The sequence below is a fragment of the Larimichthys crocea genome, chromosome III (genome assembly GCF_000972845.2).
Source record: "Larimichthys crocea isolate SSNF chromosome III, L_crocea_2.0, whole genome shotgun sequence".
In the NCBI taxonomy this organism is placed as follows: domain Eukaryota; kingdom Metazoa; phylum Chordata; class Actinopteri; family Sciaenidae; genus Larimichthys; species Larimichthys crocea.
In genome coordinates this window covers 14,175,241-14,197,978 of record NC_040013.1, presented here as the reverse complement: position 1 = coordinate 14,197,978, position 22,738 = coordinate 14,175,241, and the positions used below count along the sequence as shown (strand labels likewise).

Below are 22,738 nucleotides of genomic sequence, written 5' to 3'. Positions count from 1 at the left end.
CAGAAGTGTATTCCGGCGACAGTGGAGGGCTGGGCTCGTAAAATAGCTGCGACAGTTGGCCAGAACGCCAGCAGTGGGCTCGACTTGCTTAATGAACTAACATGTTCATGTTGGCAGCACTAAGTGAACCATTTATTAGTGAGCTGGGAACAGACACAGGGTGCAATCGGGCTGGTAATAACAGCAGCCGCCAGATGACAACACAGCTAAAATAAGGTGCAGTTGAGGTTTTCGTATGTATGTGCAGTGTTAAGTGTTTTTATGTTGTTGATACAAATAAACTGACCTGACATAATGCTAAGAACACGTTTCTAACATCTTTTGCCAGCAAGGACACCATGGACAATCAGCGGGTGTAGATTTTGGGTGAAATCAAGATTTGCTAACCCACAAGATGTCTTTAAAATACAGTCAGAAAAACAAACAAATATAACACTCGCTTTAGAAGATGCTTTAGCACACGTTTTATTGTACACCAGGAATGCGACTTGTCTTCATGACAACCTGCAACATACACACAGAAAACAGAGGAACAAACACTGTACTTAGAGTAAAAAAAAGAACAAAGGACTAAATAAATGCACATGTTTAAATACATAACTGAACATTTCATGTACCCATTTGTTTTCACACCAAGAATTAGAGGAGAAGATTGTTACCACTGTCATGTGTGTACACTAAATCCGAAGCCTTTCCTTAGCTTAGCATAAAGAGTGTAAATGGAGGGGAAACAGCTAGTATAGTTCTGGTCTAAGGTAAGATAGGCTTACGAGCACCTCTAAAGCAATACTTGTTTGGTTAGTTTAAAAGAGCAACTTGTGCTTTTACAGACTGTTTATCATTTATTTCTTGACTATTTCTATCTTGTGGCTGTGGCTTCGTGTTTAAAGGACAGAAACAAGAAAGCAAATAAACATATTTCCAACTACTCCTTTCAGTCTTTGCAATAATATGTAGGGCCATTCATATGACATGCATGTTGTTATCTTTCTGAATTGATTCTGAAGCTGTATGACAAATGACACTGTGTCCTTGGTGTGCAGTACTTTGTATATGCAGCAAGCCTTTGAGCACCGAGTCTGACATTTTGGCTCAAATGCAGTACAGTAATTCCCCCCCGATGCACTGGCTGTCTGTCTCCCTATGATTCCCCCAGTTATAATCTGTCAACAAGCGTCTGACATCCAGGCTCACGTTGTGTATAGAGATGCAGCTTTTAGCCAGAGACAATCAGCTCGTCCTTGAGATGGAGATGGAAGGAGATAGACCTCCTCGCTCTTACCTCAACCTTTTCAAATCAGCGTTTATTGTCTTGTTAAGAACAAATAGGTGCAATCATTGGAGAAAATAAGGCACTAAGCATGAGAGTTGGCACAAAAGAGCGTGCAGCCATCATGTTTTCCCTCAGTTGATTGAATTAGTGGGTACAGCATGTTGCATATCTGTGGATGTCTCTGAACACATAAGCAGATGGAATCATTACTTGACTGCTAATAATGTGTTGATATCAACTCAAGCTGTGTAACCTCTAGTTTCAATTATATACATCTTTTTACATATGTGTCTACTTTTCTTGTCTCATTACCAAGTCAGTGACACCAAGACAGTAAGATTTCTTGTTGAGAGTGTAATGAAAGCATTTATACCACCATGGAAAATATGAAGCAACAGCCAGGCTAGCTGTTTCCCGCTGTTTCCAGTCTTTGTGCGAAGCTGCTGGTGGTAGCTTCTTCTTTTTCTGTATAGACATAAGAGTAGTATTAATTTTCTCGTCTAACTAACTAAAACAAAACTGAATAAGATTATTTCCCAATATGCTGAACTATTCCTTTAAAGTAGATTTGTTTTTGTTTTTTTTTACAACCTTTTGATCAATGTTACCAACACTCACGATTCTGTTATTAACGTAGAAATAATGAACGTGACCTCTGCTGGAAACAACTTTGAGAGTCCAAGGAAATAACACAATCTAACTCTCATCGTAGTCAAGTCCAAAGCAGTTATTTGAGGGCCTTGATGAATGCCTATGTTAGTTATGCAAACACAAATCCACAGGGGGTCTTTTTAAGTGTTTTCTGTGTCAATATGTGTGAAACAACTTTCTTTATAGTGGGATATGAAAGTAACTACTGTCTTCAATGGCCCAGAAGGAGAACATTTTGTTTGTTTTGTTTTGTTTCAAAAAAGTTATAAAGTATTTTGTTCCCACTGGACTGGACAACAAACGTGTTTGATGCAAAGCTCTCAAGTATATTCACAAAAACAGCAAGATAAAAAAACAAAAAAAAAACACTTGTTCTGATGCACACAATCACTTCCTTACCAGTAGTCACTGTCAGTCTTTGCCATCGTGTTTTGTGTTCTCTCATTCTTCCTCTCCAGATCCAATTTTATCTCTGTGTGCAATAAATAAAAAGCAAACAGAATTTATCTTTATTTTTTTCCACAGGAACAGATGCAGATGTTTCACTAAATACACAAATGCATTCTATTAAGAGTATTGAGGCTGCATAAACAATGTTGCCAAAGGTGATAAACTTGGCAATCAACAAAACAAACAGCTGCCTGTTTTTTTTTATTATGCCCGAGGCTGCAGCTCACCACCGCGTAATGGACAACAGTCACTGTGGATCTATGTGTGGACTAATGGCAAAGAGATGTGAAGACAGCTGACACCATTCTTTGTACAAAACAAGAAAAATGCACCTTAAGTAATGACTCAAATCATTTTTGTAATATGAATATGAGAGCTTCATCTGTGGCATTCACTTTAAGAAATGCATCAGCACCCGTAGCAGGCTTCGGGATTTCAGCTCTTGGCTTTGTTTTGAGCTGGCGGCTGGCTTGTTATGAAAATGGATCTGAGACTGCTTCTGGCAAAGACTGCATGAACATCATTGGCAGTTTCCAGCAACATTGATCACTTCCAACTCATAGGTGCATGAGTTAGTTTTAAGAAAAAGTCACAGAGCAAACTTCAGGTTGGAAACCTTGGACAATTATTACAGTTGATTAATCATCATTTATTTATTGGCAGTGTCATAATATTTCCACTTACAACAAAACTGGATTTAATCATTAATCATCTATAAATGACATGAATCCCTGCATTAAAAAGGATGTATCTGTTATGTTCTTCATATTTATTTATAAAATTGTTGGTATTGTTACTCATCGCTGATTTACAATAATGTATCCTGAGAAAACTGTCTCGAAAAATATACTGTGTGACAATGTGATCTATTCAGGAAGTGCAAAGTGAAAACCTCTTGTTAATTTTCCATTAAGCTGACACAGTAATTCTTCATGTAGCCTAAACAAGTCAGCACTAAGGAAACATGTCGACAGCTTTATCGTTAGATGCTTTATGGACACCAACTTGAAATACGTACCAAGCTATACTTTCCTGACTGATGACGAGCCCGAACGTGTCTGATGGCAGAGTACAATCTTCAGTCCTCTGGGAGCAGATTTCTGTGCCTGCTGCTCTGGAAAGAAGAACAAGTGCAAGTAGAAAACGCTATTTTGCAAAAAAGGCAAATGGAGCATGTGTCATATTGCAGTGCAGCAGTTAAACTATACAGCAACGAGACTGTCTAGTAGTTGTAGGATTTAGGTGAAGAGCACTGCAGCACAGTATGATTTTAGCAACAATCTATAGCTGTTTTTTTGTCCACCACATGGGAGGTAATGCAGAAGAAAACACCTTTTTTAAGTAACGTACTATATGTTCACGTAACTAGGCCATCGTTATATAATATATGAATAACAAGAAAATGGAGACAGATCAAAACTGCCATGCCCAGTTTAAAACAAATTATTGCTCCTGAACTTTACAGAAACAAGGCAAAGCACACACAATGCCTCTTATGACACATGAGACTGTAGAATGTTCACTCAAGTTTGTGACTATTGTTCTTATCGTTCTTTGCTCTTGATTAAATATTTCTTGTCTCTGAATGACGAATTAACTACAGTAAATCCTGCTGTAACAAGCTGCTGCAACAAAAGTCCCACTGAATTTGTGAAAGCGTATTCATGCGTTATTATGATGAAAATGGATCAGATGGTGTTCAAGTTTAATTGTTTGAAAAGGAAATTGCTTTTGCACCGAAAGTTGTTTCAGCCGTCTGTATTAACATGCTTTGCAGTCACGACCATTAAGAGTGAAGACAACTTGATGTGTGTTTTTTTGTTGTTGTTGTTGTAATAAATCAACATATTTGCTATACTACAGAAAAAATCTTAGGGAAAACAATGATATCTTTGTGCTGCATCTTGCGCCTTTGGGTCAGCTTTGCTCATAAATCTTGTTATGCATTATCAGTACAAGTGTGCAATTAAGGCGGTATGCCTTTGAATGCATTTGGAAAAAAAAAAACAGCACCTTTGGAAAAATGTGAGAAACGCATGAATTATGAATAGGTCAGCAGGTATCTGTCCATGGGGATTAAGTAGCTGCATTTGCACAGCTGTAAAATGCACACAAATGGGATTCATTATAGAAACAACAGAAAGCAGAGATGTGCAGAAGAAAACACATCTTACACTGGTTTTCTACATTCTGTAATCTTCAAATCTACCTTACCACATTACATACACATACTTCTCTTCGAGACAGTCTCACGTAGTCACATAGGCATTACTGTTCAACTAATCAAATGATTAAATACCTCTAATCGCTTTGCAGTTTTAGTAAGATTTTTTTTTCCTTAATCTGTTTTGTTTGCATTATTTTAATTGGATGTCAGTGCAATTATTGCATTTTTAATGAGGTGTCAGAGTTATAAAAACTGCGTACTACTGTGACACTTGTAGTTGATGTAAATGAGCTTTAATGGTAGATTCATGAGAATGTGCAGTGATGTGCAGGATGGAAATTATAGCTGAATCCTTTAACAGTGTGCACACAGTAAGATATGAGAAAATATTACTCTTAATCACAGAACATAAGCGGACAAGTTCATTTCTAAAGTGATTTAGCTTTAAAGTGAACACAGGAATTTAAAGTCTTTACTAATTGGCTGTAAAATAAATTCAATCAAGGAGGTCGAATGAGCTAAACATTCTCATCTTGTGTTAATTTAAATGTTGAAAGTGAATGGGAAGGTAATCATACTGATCACTGATGATTTCAACAAACCTGACAACAAATACTGTCATTTGCAGATATGAATACTCACCTGTTACCTCCCTGTCTGCTTTGACCAAAACACACAATAGTGTGTTTCTTAATCTGTCGGGAAAAACAGAACAGCATGATAAAGAACATGTCAGTCCTATGCATCATCATTAGTAATAAACAAGTAAAGACTGACAGACTGCATGCAGCACAGAACAAACATTACATTTCATCACTGTGAAAAAAGTAAACCAGTTATAAATACCATGAAATTTTATGAGAAGTTTTGACAATTTTGGAATTTATTTATATCACTGATGTGATGTTTAGTTTGCCGGACATTATTTTAGTGTCTTTTATTAAAACGGATTATTTCTTTTATCACAGTTTAGCTGATTTCCTTGTGGACTATTTAGTTAGAGATATGAAGGGATTTTAATTCAACAGGCATTTATTTGGCGTTAAAAAGGGCAGGTTTACTTTTTTTTAAGTGGAAGTTAGCATTTGATAACTAAATTAGTAGTATTATTATTATTAGGGTTACCTGCTTAGTGTTTAGTCTTCCTTTCAGTCCCGTGATCTACACTCTTAATGAGAGCCAGGCTTCAGGGGTAATAATCACAAAAAAGAATTCAAATAGCTAAATGGACTTCAGCTTTGATGTTTAAAGCACGGAAAATTACAAATGCAGCTTGACTCAGATTAAATGACAGAAATGCAGAAAGATGTTAGCAGAGACATTGATGAGTTGCAGATAAAAGACACTGCACACTGAGTGTGCAGTTATTTCATTCAGCAATACCATACTATCAGAGGGTGAATATCTACATCCTGTATGGTCCATTATGCTCTTCACGAGCCAGCTTCAGAGGCTGAGTGCCATTATTATGATAATATATGGGGACTTCTTACCTCTTTTAACTCCATATCATTCTCAGAGTCAATCAGTGTCTGTTTAATGATGTAAAACTTCAGAGAATGGATTAAGAAAAGAAATGTATTAGTTTCTAAATAAGAAAGTGATCAAAGATTCAAGGACGATTGAGCAGGAATATAAATTATTTAACAAATGTATCATTTGGAGACAGGTTGGTGGGCTTTCTTTATGAAGTGGGTTAGCTGTTACCTGAAAGCAGATGTTAAATGGCCTTGGTGTCAATTATGTTACCAAACTGCAGAAGAAATACCAATTTATAGCTCCATCGCCACCTATTTAGACAGTCTTACACACCGTGTTGAGGTTTATGTTGTATTTATTAAATACTTTATGTACAAATACAGGTTACACACAGAACAAAGCACGCATTATAAATCACACACTGAATATTGCTGACTGCTCTCAACCCAAACAAAGAAATGTTTGCACGATTACGATCTCACATCTTATCACAATATAACTTAGACTAACTTTAGTCTGCGGTATCAACTTTACCATGAATTCATCAGAGTTTCATAATAGCAATCAGTTATGGGGCAACTTGGGTGTTGATTCAGATTTCTGAACATTAAACATTTTCATAAGAAATGTGTAGATCATCTAGTCGTTCAGGTCTTCAAATCTGGAAAACATTCGGTTTCCATCTGTTGCCTTTAATGGAGTTCATCGGGTCATTTGTGTTCAGAGCAGTGTGTGGTTCTCCGCCTGTTAATAATTATTTTAACAATTTGTGCAACGAGCTGAATCCGGATTCAAACAGGAAGTGAAGCTTCTGATCTGCAGAAGCTTCAAGAGCAAAATTAACCACGGAGCCACCCTTGATTTATTTTTACTAGGCCAAAGCATTTCTGAACCTCACCTGGTTACGTTTTGAGTCTAAAGTATTAGTCTGTAAAAGATCCGCTTAAACCAGACTGAGCCCACAGCTATACAAATCAGTGAACTGTGGAGGAAGGTGATGGAGGTTGCAAAAAAAAGATTATTTTAAATTTGAAGTGCAGAATCACATTTGCTCTGCAGCTCTGACTGACTCATCCAGCCTGTAAAATAATTTTGGGCGAACCGCAACAAGCTAAGCTGGGTTTGTGTGGTGTTTTCTAATATGTTAATGTAATATATGTTAATATCTATTTAAAAAAAATCAGAAACCAGAATTCATTAAAGTAGTTCCTCCTCTAAGAGAAACACTATTTAGTATTTGTGTAAACTGCGTGGACAACCGAAATAAAAAATACAATTTTACTTGACTTTTGTGTCTCTTAGTCTGTCATAGTGGAAGATAACATCACGTCTCACGACATCCTGACAGAAAAGACGAATGTGTCAGATTTTTTTTTGTTTGTTTTCGCCTCCTGGTCTGACAACTTCGACGTGTTCTGTGACACTGACCCACAGGAGTATTGTCTACATAACGAAGCAAGAGAGGAATGTTGTTGTTGGAGCTGTCAGGTGTAACAGTGAAGTCACCTATCCACCTCAAGAAAGTTGTGAATGACAGCACAGCTATGATTGGTCTTGGTCCAGTGATGACAATTAGACTAATCTTACGGCGTCTTTTGTGTCGTCTAATCCTGCCTCAAACCTTGATAATCACTACAGTAAAGGCAATAAATGGTAAGTTAAGTTGTCACATCTGAGACATAACTTAAGAAAAATCTGCAGTTTAATGACAGGAATCTGAAATGACTACCATTTTAGGGGGAGTAGAAGATGGAATGAAGATAATTTAAACAGCCTTCCTGTACATGGACAAGTCTTTCCATTTCTTCTCTGTGTTTTTCAAAAAAAAAAAAAGTCAGATAAAAACATCTGAGTACTGCAATAATGTTAAAGTTTGTGGATTTATGTGCTTTGTTAGGTTTATTCTTTATTTCAATTTCTGAAGGAGACGAACAAAACAAAAAAAAAAATGTTACAACATTTTCATGAGGAATTTAAAAAATATATAAATAGAAATTGGAGGTCACATATCTGGAGCACCTTCAGTATCTACCATAGGGATGTTTTCTGTAGCCCCCTCTTGTCAGTCGTAAAATTGGGGCTTTGAGACTAGGACGGGTAGTCGCCCACTCCTCCTCTGCAAAAAAAAAAAAAAAAAGGAAAGAAGTAAAAACACATTTTAGAAAGCCGCTGCATTCACAGTGCTGCTAAAGTTCATGTTACAAAGTCAATCTGTGCACTCGGGTAGCGTATACTATCCTCTCACAATCCATTTAACCGAAGACAAGAAAATTCAAGCGAGCAAATTCTATCCCAGGTAGTATAAAAGCTTCTCTCCACAGAAAATTAATTTCATAAGCTCTTTGCCCTCTGTTGGACCAATACTGAGATCTGACTGTCAGCAGCACCTTCCTTATAGAGCCAAATTACATAAAGATGGCCACCGCTGCTGCATGGCACATTGCACTGCTTCCAAATAAGAAAGTGTTTATGGAGCAGAAAATCAAATCATTGCCCCCTTGGTTTTGGTTTGGTCCGACCTCAACACCCCAGTGCACAATTCATTGTGCTGAAAATGAATGAGCCCGCAAACTCGCTGTGGCAACCAGCTTATCGCTTGCTGTCATGTCACAACCTTGTAACTTTACTTTTGGTGATTTAAACATTTTTGTTTAAATTGAAGCTTTTTACTTGATGGTTTCAGGACATGTGAAGGCTTCTTTCCTTATGAAACCATGTTAAAATGTAAAACTGTTTCCTGAACAGTTGGTGTTTTGGAGATACAAGATTTTTACCCCACAGCTATGCTGTATGTGCACAGCAGTGGTTACTCAGCCGATAGTGAAAGCTTTTCTGGAATAAGCCAATGAAGGCACATATCCAAAAGGCAAAACACCCCACCTTTACAACAGGCATCAGTTAGCCCCCTGAGCTTCCACTGGCACATTTACTGTTCTAGTCAAATGCAGCTCGTAGCCAGGAAGGTAGGAGGGGTGATGCATGCAGAAGCGGCTCCCTGGGTGAGGATGATTAGAAGTGGGCTGGAACCACAAGGATTTTTTCTTTGTTTCTCTGCGGTGAAACATCTTTTAAACATCAGTCAAGCAGCAGCCAGGGCTGTATGATCAAGAATTTTATCTTGTGAGGAATGAATTGAAATAAGGTACAAGGATGTTTCTTAAAGAGTTTGCCTTTAAAATCCATCACCGTGTCCACAAATCTGACTAATTGTGTTCAACAACACCTTTAACACAGCAAATTACATTTCCGAAGAGATAAGAACAATGAAGAAACAATAGTAACTACTTTTTCAAATAACAAACCAAACTGACTAATTTTTAAATTACTTTACGGTCCAAGGCTCAAAGATATTGAATTTACAACGATGTAATGCAGAAAAAAATCTGCAAATTCTCACAACTGAGAAGCTGAAACCAGAGAATGCATTTGCTGGAAATAAGATTTCTATGATTGAACTGAATTGAATCAGCTCTATCTCTAACAGTGTGATTATGATGATTTCTCCTTTGCTACATTAAACATTTAACAGTGCGAACAAGAAGAGAGAGAAGGGATGACGCATGAAAAAGACTGATATTTGCATCAATGATGACTGGCTCACAAGTTCTGCACAAGCACAAAATGAGCTGTACTTACCATAGTTGTTGTAGGATTCATCACTGGTCACATGTCCATATTCATAATATTCTGAAATGCTAAATCAGAATGGAAACATCAGTCAAAACAAAGAAAAAGCTGTATTTGTTCATAATTTAGTTTTTTTAAATAAGGCAAGATATTGAAATGTTTTGTTCAGGTATAAAAAAAAAAAAAGGTAAAGTTAGCAACTTTAAGGTCGGCATTAATCTATATATTTCTTATTATCGACAAATACCATGAACAAAACCAACAATATGTTATTTCGTCTTTCACCACCTACTATTCCCCAAACTATCTGTGACCTATCACTCAGGCTCAAGTCCACTGGTTCCTAATAAAGGCATTTGAAACATGTTTGTTGGGGACTATTTTCAGGTGCAGATCAATACACATTTGGTGCACAGCAGTAGGATGGTGTATGTGGGATTAAATACAGTGGCAAAGAGAAATAAAATATTTAGAGGCTTTAGACTACACTTTTTATTAGGATCAAATTCATAGTTATTTTCATGGGATTTGTTCATAATAAGGAAAACTTAAATAAAAATTGCAAATCCATGTTGTAAGTAAATAAAATATTTTAAGTGAAGTTCTTAACTTATTATTAACGAGCATATGCAATGCTCAAATGTACAGCAGTGATGACCCATAAGACAGCTGGGTACAGTGGAAGTTTACATGCTGTCTTGTAAGTATTAGTAGGCAGATGGTGATTGATGGTGACACATTTTTTTATTTATGCAGCCTTAGTGTGTGTGTGTGTGCACGGCGTGTGTGTAAAAATCACCTCTTTGACTGATTGCTGTAGTTATCTTCATAGGCTTCGTAACTTTCATCATCATATTCTCCCCCGTACCCATCATCGTAGCCCTGCGAGGAAACACAGTTACAGTTGACTCGTCTCATCTCTACCCAGGTTAGAGATGAACATAAAAACAATCAATACTTTCCACAGGCAAGGTCCATGACTTTGTGTTGATAATAGGAGAGGTAACAGGAAAAAAAAATCATGTTCAACCAAGATTATTGATCAAGGTTTGCAGGGAAATATGTCTCACAAGAGCCTAATGAATGGATCCAGACTATTGATGAGTAGCTGGTTGAGAAAAGCACAAAAAGCCAGAAGCCATGTTCAGTCATAATAAAATGTCTAAACAGCATTCAGCGAAAGGAGAGACCTAAATTTATGTATAGGTGTATGGATTCTTTGCAGAAAGTCTGTCTTCCAACACTACCACCTGTATGTGTTGGTAGCTACATAAAAAATACAAGAGTCCCTTCTGTGCAGTCGTAAAGCAGGTAAAACACCTCTATATTACTCTTGTTTGTATACTTCTCATAAATACAGTACACAGAGGAAAGGTCATCCTGCCAAAGGTGTCTGTGCTGTGTGTGATGAGTAAAGCAGGGTGTTTTACAATATGCAATGTAATGTAATTACGTGATGACAGGGTAAGAGTTTGGCACACCTTATCGTTCAGTATCTTTTTTTAAATGATTCTCTACAGTCTGGCTTCTTCCCACAGTGCAGAGACACATACTTAACAACTTTAACTGGTGACTCTAAATTGCACGTAGGTGTGAATGGTTGTTTTTCTCTACGTGCCCTGTGATGAACTGGCGACTCGTCCAGGGTGTACCCCACCTCTTGCCCTAAGTCAGCTGGGATAGGCTCCAGCCCCATATGACCCTGATGAGGATAAGTGGTTACAGAAAACGGATGGATGGATGATTTTCTACATTGTTGATTTACAATGAAGACATCAGAGCTACAGTATGAAATAACACACAAATTCTGTTGGCTGCTTTCTTCCTTTACTCTGCAGTCCAATTCATTGCAAACCATCTCAAATTGGGTTTAGATCGGGTGATCGCAGAGGCCAGGTGATTGCAGGCAGCACTCCATCATTCTCTTTCTTGGTCGAATAGCCCTTACATAGCCTGGAGGTGTGTTTCATTGTTGTGCTAAAAAGAAATGATGGTCCCACTTAGCAAAAAATAGGTAGCACATTGCTGCAGAATGCTATAGTAGCCATGCTAGTCACAGTGTGCCTTGAAATTTGAAAAGAATTCCCACACCGTCACACCTTCTCCTCCATGCTTTATGGTGGGAACCACACATGCAGAATCAGATGTATCTGACTGAGAGAATAGCAAGAGTGTGCAAAACTGCCATCAAAGCAAAATATGGCTAGTTTGAAAAATCTAAAATCATCGTTTCCATATGTATTATTTCAAAGTTTTGTGTCCAAACTCATGACTCTTAGTAAATGTCTGTGGTGTAAAGGCTGATCCTATTGCAGATCTCTGTGTTGAGCCTCAGAGTATTTTTCCAGTTAATCCAGTTAGTGACTGTTTACATCTACAGAGGACTCTGATCTCGACCCAGTTATGCAAGTAACCTGGTTTTGGAACAATTCAAGTAAACACTGTAACTCGTTTAGAAGAAGAAAACACAAAGGGGCTGGCTAAAAAGCTTCTAATATCAGATACTCTAATATTAAACTGGTTACTATGGCATGTAAACATCTCTCTCTGATCACTTTAGTGTCATCTGCATGAACCATCCAATATTCACATCATATCAATTCAGGATCATCAGTTCATTCCCATGAGAAGTCTGCTGCAACATTTTATTGCTGGTGGACTTGAGGGTGTAATTTCCTTTGGGGATAGTGTGCACGTCCCCCTCATTTTTCTAAATCCTATGTTTGTCCATATCACTTTCACTTTTACAGTTACAGCTGATTTACTCCTAAACTCTCCCTAAACAACAATATCCTTTGACTGTCTGGCTGCTGGAACTAAGGGAGGTGTTGATTAAAACGCTGAAACGCTCATCAGACTTAATTTTAATTATGACTGTGTGTTTGGTTATTGGCCCTTGGCCTTTGGCTTTGCCTCTTAGGCATCTTTCAGGTTGTCCTATCTTCTTGGATGAGGTTTTTAGGACTGTAGTTATCATAAAGTAAAAAAGTCCTATCAAGGAAAGTAGAAATATATGTTAAATGTTTGCTTAATGCTTGATACGATTATAAGATAATGGAAATAAGTGTATACAGTATAAATTCAGGGAACAACATAAACCTCTGACCTCATTGGGTCCTCCCCACTTCTGAAACCAAGTCTATGTTCTTGTGTGGACTGAAAGTACTTCATGTTCTGTTAAATGGTTTATTCATGAGAGCAGGGGTGATCAATCTCAGTGAACCAAAGGTTTATATAAACATCTTAACCTGGATAACACCTTTATAGTGGAGTAAGGCTAAAGTGTATGCAGGACTTAGCCATAGTCTGCTGTTGTAATTGTTGGATCTTGCTCATTTAAAGATTTAGCGGAGTGTAAAGTGCTTATGTTTCTTTTTCCTAAGGATCTAATCTCTTCTAATCCTTTCCAAGCTTGCTTTTTCAAATTATGCTCTACTATGATACATACTAAGTGTTCAATTCACTCCTAGAGATTGAATATAGTTTAAAACAGCAGAATAAAAATGTGTTGAAAGCTTCAATAAATCTGGTTTATGCCAGACTTGGTCTCGGCAGCACATTATTCCTCCATGTCTGCCTGTGACAATGAAGTAATATCATCTTGCTTTAGGTATGGCTGCTCTTGGTAATGCTTTGTGACACAAAAGTAGACACATCGGTGTAAAAGGACATCAAGTACAGCAACACAAAAGAAATTACATTTAAGGCACTCGTACACACTCTCCCTCTCCTGTCAGGTAATGCTGATTCAAACAGTCCTCGTTCCTCTGTGGCTTTATTTGTGTGAACACGAATTTGACTAAATTGAAGTTAGGGATTATGTCAGGGATTAAGTTGTCCAGGGGATCCAATACTCCCTCCTTTTCTTGCATGAGTCTTTGCCCACAAAGGCAGAGTCTGCGACCTGTGTATCTCAGTAATTGACTGTTTTGTTAGCAATCCCATATGACAAATCGCCTCACACTGGACCAAAAATGTAAAGCAATCAGTGGATTTGTTTCAGTCAAATATATTATAAAATTAAACCACTATTTTTGAAAAGTCCTGTACAAATATATTATAAAATTAAACCACTATTTTTGAAAAGTCCTGTAAAACTTGAGTTATATATATATAGTATATGCATTACAAAGGTTAGTTTGACCACCTGAAGGATTTGTGCTACATACACACATATAAATATGTCAGTGTTGTTCTTAGTGCATGCAAAATAGATAACTAAATAAATATTATAGACTGTATATTCATTTGAAAACATCACATCACAACATACTCTGTGCAGCTACTTGTTTACTGGAAAGATGTGTGTGTGTGTGTGTGTGTGTGTGTGTGCTCAACTCACCATGAGGAACGTAATGATAAAGATATCTCAATGTCATGCTGCTGTTTATATTTTCCAACACAGCAGTTATCCAGTTTATGCTTCATCTAGAAAATGTTACTTACCATGTTACTAAAAATATAGTTGAAATACTATTCCAAAGTTTTTTCTGGGTCATACTGCTCAGTTTTATTTTAAAACCTCAAAGTTTATCCAAGTGAACTTGTTTTGTCAAAATAAATGATTGCAATAGAAATAAAGATTAATTAACCATTCCCTAAACCTCTTCCTTGGGCGGCAATTGTCCAATCAGGCAAATATAACTAGTTATAGCAGGTCTGTTGAGCTTTGGATTAAGACAATATAGAAGACACAACCTGCACTTATCTAGACATTATATACTAGACATATGTGAACACCAATGTCCCAATCAGTCGGACATGACATGAAACTTATTCAACCCCTGCTTATTTAAGTGAGCAAGAGGGTGTGTTGACATTGCATAGTGTGTAGTTGCATTTTGTTTTCATATAGACAGTCTGCCAATCAATACCAGCCAATTTTAACTTTCATCATCATCTGTCATCTAAAAACATTAGATCTCCATACATTCAGACAAGGTAACGGTGTGCCCGGGACAATCCTAGAACCTCAGGAAGCATCTCTCCTGCCTAGCAAGCAGACTGGAGTCACCCTTCTCTGCTTCCATTACAGTTAGTTTTGTGGTTTGTGGTTATTTTGAGACACAGTTTGTACTGATATTAATGCAAAAACAATCATCATTATGGATTATTATGGTCCTCCTCCTGTATTGTCACAGGCACCACTCCTTGCCTAAAGCAACCATTTCAAGATGTGAGAAGACACCTGATACAGACAGATCTCCTGTTGTGTGCTACATGTGTAAAAGAACAAATAGAAACAATCTCTGAACTGATCTTTAGGACATTGTTTGGTTTTCATATGTGGAAATTGAATGGATTTATTCACATGTTGAAGTAGTGGAACTGTGAGGAGAGTTACTTCCAAACATCCAAATACCAAAAATAATCTTGTATTACGGCTGCTATATGAATGTGACGACATGGCTAAAAATCTGTACATCATTTGGGAAACATGATAGTTGCCCAGGAAAAAATGAATTATGTAGAGCTAACATCCTATTTAGAATGACTCCACCAAAGAGGCAAACATAATCTGGTTTCACTATTTTTAAGTTATATAACAGAGGTAGGGAAGCAAACCACTGAACAAAATTTAGCTGACGAATCATGTGAACTAACACTACACATGAATCAATGCCATACTAATATGGGCTGCTCTAATTAAAATGTGCTCCATTGAACAAAAAAAATATAAGACAAAAAGTATTAAAGTATTAAGACTTCTAATGCAAAAGAGTAAGTGCATATCTTATTCTCTTACATTTATTCCTGGCACCTCAGCTCTTCTTTACACCTCCTCCTCTTCCTCCTGTTCTTCACGTCTTTCTTCTCAACAAATTTTAATCTCACCTCTTCACTTGGTTTTCATATCTCATTCCTCTTTCACTCCTTCCGCCTTTCTTCTCTCTTCTCTCACTCCTCAAATTCAGACTTCTACTTCCACTTCTCTCATCAGTTCTCCTCTCCTCTTCCCCTGGCTCCTCATCACACATTTTTCTCCTTTCCCACTGCCTTATCATCTCTCCTTCTCTTATCCTGTTTCCTCTCCTGTCCTTTACTCTTCGCTCTTTTGCTAACTTTTCATTTCACGGTTATTTTCACACACAAACTCAAGAAAAATGTTATGTACATTAGCTAGGTATTAAGCTTACTGAGGTGACATAGCAAGACAGAAAGCAAGAGGCCCCATGACAATGCTTTGGTTGACCTACAATAGATGATCATATTTCCACAGTAATACAACTATTGCTCTACTGATTTTCCCGACAGAGAGGAAACACAAAGTTGAATTTTATAGCGTAAAAGATTCAGGGCCAGCATTTCCTCCTTACGCCCCTGCACATCATCAGTCGTAAGCCCTGGCTAACCAGCTTACACTGGCTAACTAGCCTACACAAATAATTGTACCCTAGTGTTAAATTCAATAAGTATATCGTTATAGATAACTGTTACTATTTGGGGTTACAAGTTACGTAAGAAAAAGCTCCTTTCTGACACATTTTTGTTTTTATTAGTATAAATTAGCTAGCTAGCTGATGCCACAGCTGATGAAATATACTAGCAACAGCCTGTTTTAGCTATGTTATGTGTGAAATAATGGACTTAAAAAATGAATTTAAAGTGGTTAAGCAGTATATGTGCCAATAAATGGTGCATGGTTTGGCAGACTTTTGAAGTGTTGGTTTATCGTTATAAATTAAGTTATAATTATAAACACTGTATACATTATAACTGTATACGTTTGTAAATGTGCCAATTAATAATGATGAAATGTGAGTTACCTGAGTTAAAATGTTCTTTTTTTTGGTCAAACTCTACATGTGTAGTTTTCTTTTGTGTAAAAATTATATTTGTTCATCCTTTTTATTTACTGAAGTCTTTAAATTACAGATACGTGTTGTTAGGGAGAGGCAATGCAACAAATGTAATGTATAGATTTAGTGTCCGCTCAAAGACATGAATGTTTATCACACACTGAATTATCTCTCTGCTGACCTCAGTGTTAGGCTGACCCACAAGACAGGCTGCAATGAGATTCGACAAGACACTATATGTAAATAGTCTGGCCCCTAATTAATGAGGCTTGGTTCTTCTAGCTTGACACTCATCTGTGAAAACAATTAACACTGGTCCTTCCTAACAAGGCAGAAGAAATAAATCAAATGTTAAGACAAGGTTAGGGAGTCCTCGCTCAGTGTAATTAGGACAGCAAGAACCTAAAGGCCCTTACCACTGTGCTTCATTATCAATTGACAACCTGCATGTCCCCTGACAGTGACTGATCTTCATAGGGAGCTGCTGCTGAATGCCTTTCCACGCAGCAGAATGGGGAGGAAAATGAGATTTGCAGCCTTTTGTCTCAGTGAATAGATGGTGCTCTTCCCTGCTTTCTACCTGTGCAAATTCAATCAACAAGCAGCTTTTGTAGTTGGTAATACACTTAAAGTATGACTTTCCTTTTTATTATATTTACTCACATTCTGCCATGGTTAAATTTGAGAAATGGGCAAATTTCTCATGAAATAACTCGCAGACTGAACCTTGATAGTTTCAAGAATAATGACATTAAATAATATGTTTGTCATACTGGCTGAACGGAGGCTCAAGAACAAAACAAGCAGATCAGACGAGCATTTCTCAGTCTTGCTTGTAATGTTTGGCATTAAATGTAACTGCATCTGTCTTCTTCTTCCCTCACAGAGGGTTTCAAGTCCCTGATGATATGTCTGAGAACATTTTGCATTCCACGACTTGAGTTTTTCTTCTATTAAATAATCAAGTGGAAGCGTGTGTCATACATCTATTTTAATAAACAGGACAGTTCTGCGTGGAAAATTCCATAATTAATCTGACAAATGTGAACTCAGCGGTGTATGTGAACCTTTTGTTATAAAGCAATTACAGCAGATGTGCATAACGGTGGCCTGAGAAACCGCTCTCCTTCAAGACATATATAGAACCTAACAAATCTCACGGATCTTTTATGTTCATGAAATAGATGATATGGGGAGAATTCTTCCCTCCATTTCAAGAGTGTCCTTTTGCTTTTTTCACAGTAGATAGATTAGAGTTTTTTTTTCTTCAAAGCCTCCCAAAGCTCTGTGTTTAATCACATTATGGCATTTCCCGCATAGCCATGGTATGGTTGCAGGGCTCAGGTTTAAAAACCAAGCTATGCCTTTCAATTTTTACCCTCAATTTGTACAATTCATGGTTTGCTGTTAGGGACAGAAGCCGGCATCACTGTCAGATAGATTCCTGTCTTCTATCATCAGCTCTGACATTAAAAGATAAGATTTGATCCATAACATTAAACTGAGGCCATGGTCCGAGTCTATACAAAATGCTATCAATCATGTCTTTAATCTCCCTCTGCTCTTCTTTTGTACTTTTCATCACATCACAGCGACTTACACTAAATACAGTGAAATGTCTCCCTGCTGTTCTTCCAAGGGGATTTAGTAACATTCATTTATAAATGCTTGTTTAAAAGTAACAAATCAAAGATATTAGTGGTCATTTAGGCACTTCAGCAGCAACTTAAAGTATTACTTCAGCACTATACATAAAATGACATAACATAACTCAGGCAAAAATAAAAATAAACTCTAATGCTGGAAACCACACAATATAAATGCAGCATGTTGTCATGGCTCAGATCACACACTGTATAAGCTGAGTAGAGGAAGGAAAAAGTTTCTGTGTTACCTATAGTAATCTCATGTTTCACATTAAACTCAAACTGTCTGCACACGGCACACAGATATACTTATTCCAAGTATGCTTTATGTGGAAACCCCCAAAATAAACTTTTCATAAATGCATCATAGTCTGAAAACTAGTGCTGCATCAGATCACATAGTGTACATACTGTACTGTAAGAGCTGAACAAGCAGATAAGTGAAAACAGAACTTTTGACCGGATAATAGATCTGCATTTTAAGCATTTTCACTTTTGCATGTAGTGCAGATAGAAGCTTCAGTCTGCACCTAAATGCAGATGCTTCCTGTTGTTTCTTCATGTAATGAAAATGGCACATCATTTTCAGAAAGTTGTTCGCTAGTAACCATTTCCAGGAATGGTTTTTCATTTGTTGTTTTATTTTCTTTATTTATCGTTGCTTTGTATCAAAATGCACCTAAAGCCATCTCAGTGTATAGTTCATAAGTAAACAAGAAAACTGCCTAGTGTTTAGGTTGATCGCCATGTATATGTAAGGATATGATGTGCTTTGATTGCTTTTTTCATCATATTGTCTGGATAAATAAGTAAGGAACACTTCACCCTTTTGGTAAATTGGCCAAATGATCAATCAATCATTTATGGATTACTGCATCACTAAAATGCTTATCAAATTATTTAAAATGATGCTGAAAGCCCACTGACACTGTACCGGACAGAGACACACAGAAGAGGTGTTGGCATTGTTGTGGCACTTCTGCTGTAATATTTTAACATATTACCTCCAAACTAGCTAATCTCTGGATTAGGAGGAAAAACTGCATCAACCTAGAACAATGACGCGAACACAAAGTTTATTTCAAGGTGTAAACATATTTGTAGCTCATCCTGTGGAGGTGATACCTAAATTTATTCAGACTAACCCCCGCCCCCCCAAAGTCCCTCCACTGTGAAGCACTGCACTTGATTTCTGAATCGTTGCTATCCTTTAAGAGGTACAATAATGGTCACTGTCACTGTATTAGTTTTCCAACACTGACAGCGTGACAGAGTCCATTAATCACTACAGTCTCCAGAGGACTCCCCTGTTACATGATGACCTGCTCCACAGCAGAAACAAAGGGACTGTTTAAAGGAACTTCACCCCAACTTGAGGAGAAAACAATAGTCTGTCATTCATTCCCTAAATACAGGATGCATGCATAACTACAAGTGTATGTGATGAATAAGCAATCCTATGCAAATTGGTTTCTGTCAGAAGATTGTGCAGCAATGTTAATAACGTGTTGTGTTGACTGTGCATAAAAGGATGAGGGACAATGCAACTCCAACTCCACTGTTTTGTTTCCTGTGCTGCAGGAAACAGTGGCTGTATCAAGGATTTAGTCTTGTAACTGATATTTCTCTTTCCTTTATTTGATTTGATTAGGCTAATCCACTTATAGTTTGTTAATCAAACAGTAATAGTTTTTAATAATAATAAGATAATTATTATTAAATATTTATATAAAATTAGAGTCTAGATAAACATAACCAGAAAGTTGACTTACATTTGCATGAATAATTTTGTTCATTAAAAAGAAATACTATCTACAAACTGGAGATCAGTGTGCTATAACCAAGCAGAAACCTCTGTGGCTGTAAAGTGAAGTCAATGCAGAAATTTCAAAAACTGCAGTTCATCAAACGGTCACTTGAGGTTGGCTACAGAACAAATCTGCCCATTATGAAATCATAGCAGAAATAAACATGTTCACAGCCTGGTACAAAAAACTGTCTTTGTCTCTATAGTTAACTTCGACATTTATGACAGCTGTACTGAGGCTGAATTTCTACTTAATTCACCATTAATTGAGAGTCTGGCCGCTTTGATTGACAGGTGGGTGCCATTACAGATGGCTTGTTTGAAGGCTCCATTCAGTCCGCCTCAGGTCCACCAATGAGCCACATCTTTGAACACAACTTAAAAAACTTAAAATAGCTGGGCGGTGGCAGAGGTAAGACTGCCAAGTTGGTGCCAAGCCACCACAGCTTTACAACATCTCTTCAGAAACCTATGGGTGACGTCATGGATACAATGTCTAAATAATTCTTTATTATATTGTCTATGTCTGTAACAGTATTTTAATAAAACCTAATTTGCCTTATTGCCTTACCACGCAATAGTTTTCTTAAATTCAATGCTTGCTTGAGATTCTGATAGATTAGGCTGTTATTGTTTTATTTTTTCTTATTCCCTTTGCTACACCTAAAAAGACTGTACTCTACATCTCTCAATACAAAGTTTGTGGCTCCAAATCCATTGCTTTCTACTGAAGACATTTCCCTACAGCTCACAAATATGCAGTTTCATGAAGAAATGCAAAATAATGCACAAGAACAGCTGGACACAAACAGGAGTAAATTGTGGCACTATTTTAAGCCTGAGGTGACCCAGTAAAGCAGTGAAATTGACTTAAACTACAGTGCTCATGTTTGTAGCAATGGAGGAAAATGCCACTGAATGCAGTGGTGTAGCTCAGTGTATCTTTTTGTACTTGTTAGCAGGACCAATTCATTGTTGGCTTTGGTTTTTAAATGGAGATTTGTTGAGAAAAAGACAAATACAAAACAGCCTTATCCTTTGACAATCTTAATAAAAAAGGAGACCTTGGTCAGTTTGGCCTTGAATTTCTTCACAGAAAAACATCAAAACAACATTTAGGAGGGCCGATCCTTTTTTCCCCCCTTCTGGCAGGGCTTCTTTTTATGGTTACACTGAGTGCCAGACAAGTGAAGTATTCCCGCTTTCCGTACACCTAAATGTAAAAACTCAGTTGAGTCATTGCACAAAGAACTGCATTCTGAGGAACAAAGAGAAAACTATCAAAGAAGAGTGCTGCTCTAAAGGATACAGCAAGGTGAGATTTGCGGGCGGATGATAAAGAGGAAACGTTACATTCATAAATTATAAAGCAAACAATGATACATGATAACTACCAGCTTCCTCGTGCTTTCCATTGAAGTTTTAAATCAATACCGACCTCGATTAGATACAATTATGGACATTCTCACAGTATCACTTTTATGTAAGAGACTGACAGGTCGACAGCGTCCATCAATCAACGGTCCACATGATACCTGTACACATGATGGTGCACATTTTTTCAAAGACAAATACAGGATGTAGGAACATCTACTGCTGCTGATCTATTATAGTGTTTCAGTAGATTGTACAGTGCAGGCTTCTTGTAATAGAATAACAACATGCAGTACGGCATCTTGTATACTCAGTGATTGAAAAAACAAACAAACCTGAACCTTTGTATAAAGAGGTCTTGCTGCTCTCTGGAAACATGCTCAAAGAAAATGTGTAATGTAATGTAGTGAGAAAAAAAAATAAATAGCAAAGTGAGATATGAGGGAAGAAAATGTTCAGGACAAACTCATCTTTCCATAATCCCCTAGTCTCTGCGCTCCCGCCCCTCTTCCCAACCTCCAATTACAAAGAAAAGAAATGCCTCGCTTTTCACTCCTCAGAAATACACAGGCTCTACATCAGAACTCAATTTGGTTTGGTAATGAGACTGCGCTTGTGCATTTCCCCATGCAGACAGCCCAATCTTCAATTGCCAGCACACATGGGGGCTTTGCTTAGCAGGAAGGCTCTGAGGAAATAGACTAGTAAAAGTGTTGCCTTTTTTCATTTGGATGAAACTTAGAGCTCACCTTGTGAAGTCTTTTCAAAATGACCTTGAGAAATTTCCAAGGTCTGAGGAGGAACATACTTTTAACAAGGGCTGTGAATCATTTTGGATATGGATCCTATAATAATGTGAACAAAGCAATGTGAAGCCACAGGTCAAGGCAATACTTGCACCTAAGTGGAGGATTTTCTTTTTGCATGTAAATAGTGTAACTATTTACGAAGTAGAGCTTCATGGGATTAGCTTAGTTTAGTGCAGGTTAATGACAGCTGTTTATGTACATTGATTCAAAAACTCTGGTTCAGGTATGTTTCTAATGCAGAAGTGACCAAAATTCGCATTACGCCAAAGCATGTTCGCTATAGAGTCGACACCCTGACCACCAGCATGTCAGTGCTGTCACATCAAACATTCACATTAAAATACATTATGTTTTTTTTTAAATTATCAAATAAAAAATTAAGCAATGAACACTGAAATCACCATGATTAAAAATACTGTTGAACATTTGTTTTCCAGGTACGTAGCAGTCAGAAATAGCAACCGTCAGAGCAAATGATGGAGCGATTTGTCACAGTAAACAGAGCTCAAGCAGACACAGCCGAGCTCTTAACACAGCTTAAGACAACCAAGCCTGAGCCAACAGAAAGATACTTTGCTGTGGGGCAAAACTGTAAGCTCGTGAGACAAAACGCTCTTTGTTAAAGGCAGCAAAGATACTTTAAATTACAAAGCAC

At 37.4% G+C, this 22,738-nt stretch overlaps 1 protein-coding gene across 4 annotated transcripts in view; it reads right to left on the bottom strand.

Moving 5' to 3' along the window:
* Positions 1–466: 466 nt before the first annotated feature.
* khdrbs2 (KH domain containing, RNA binding, signal transduction associated 2) overlaps positions 467–22,738 on the bottom strand; it is a 67,503-nt gene continuing 45,231 nt past the window's right edge. The window contains exons 7-13 of one of the 4 annotated variants that reach the window (XR_003461613.1): positions 10,447–10,529; positions 9,657–9,715; positions 8,040–8,136; positions 5,184–5,236; positions 3,393–3,488; positions 2,324–2,396; positions 467–1,738 (exon numbers count right to left, since the gene is read on the bottom strand). Coding sequence is in view for 1 of the 4 variants with exons in the window: in XM_027274491.1 (XP_027130292.1) it covers positions 8,042–8,136; positions 9,657–9,715; positions 10,447–10,529 (237 nt within the window). In the remaining 3 variants the exon portion in view is untranslated. Of the gene's footprint in view, positions 1,739–2,323; positions 2,397–3,392; positions 3,489–5,183; positions 5,237–7,843; positions 7,939–8,039; positions 8,137–9,656; positions 9,716–10,446; positions 10,530–22,738 lie in introns of those variants that run through there. The other 3 variants (XR_003461620.1, XR_003461621.1, XM_027274491.1) reach the window with 3 other exon arrangements.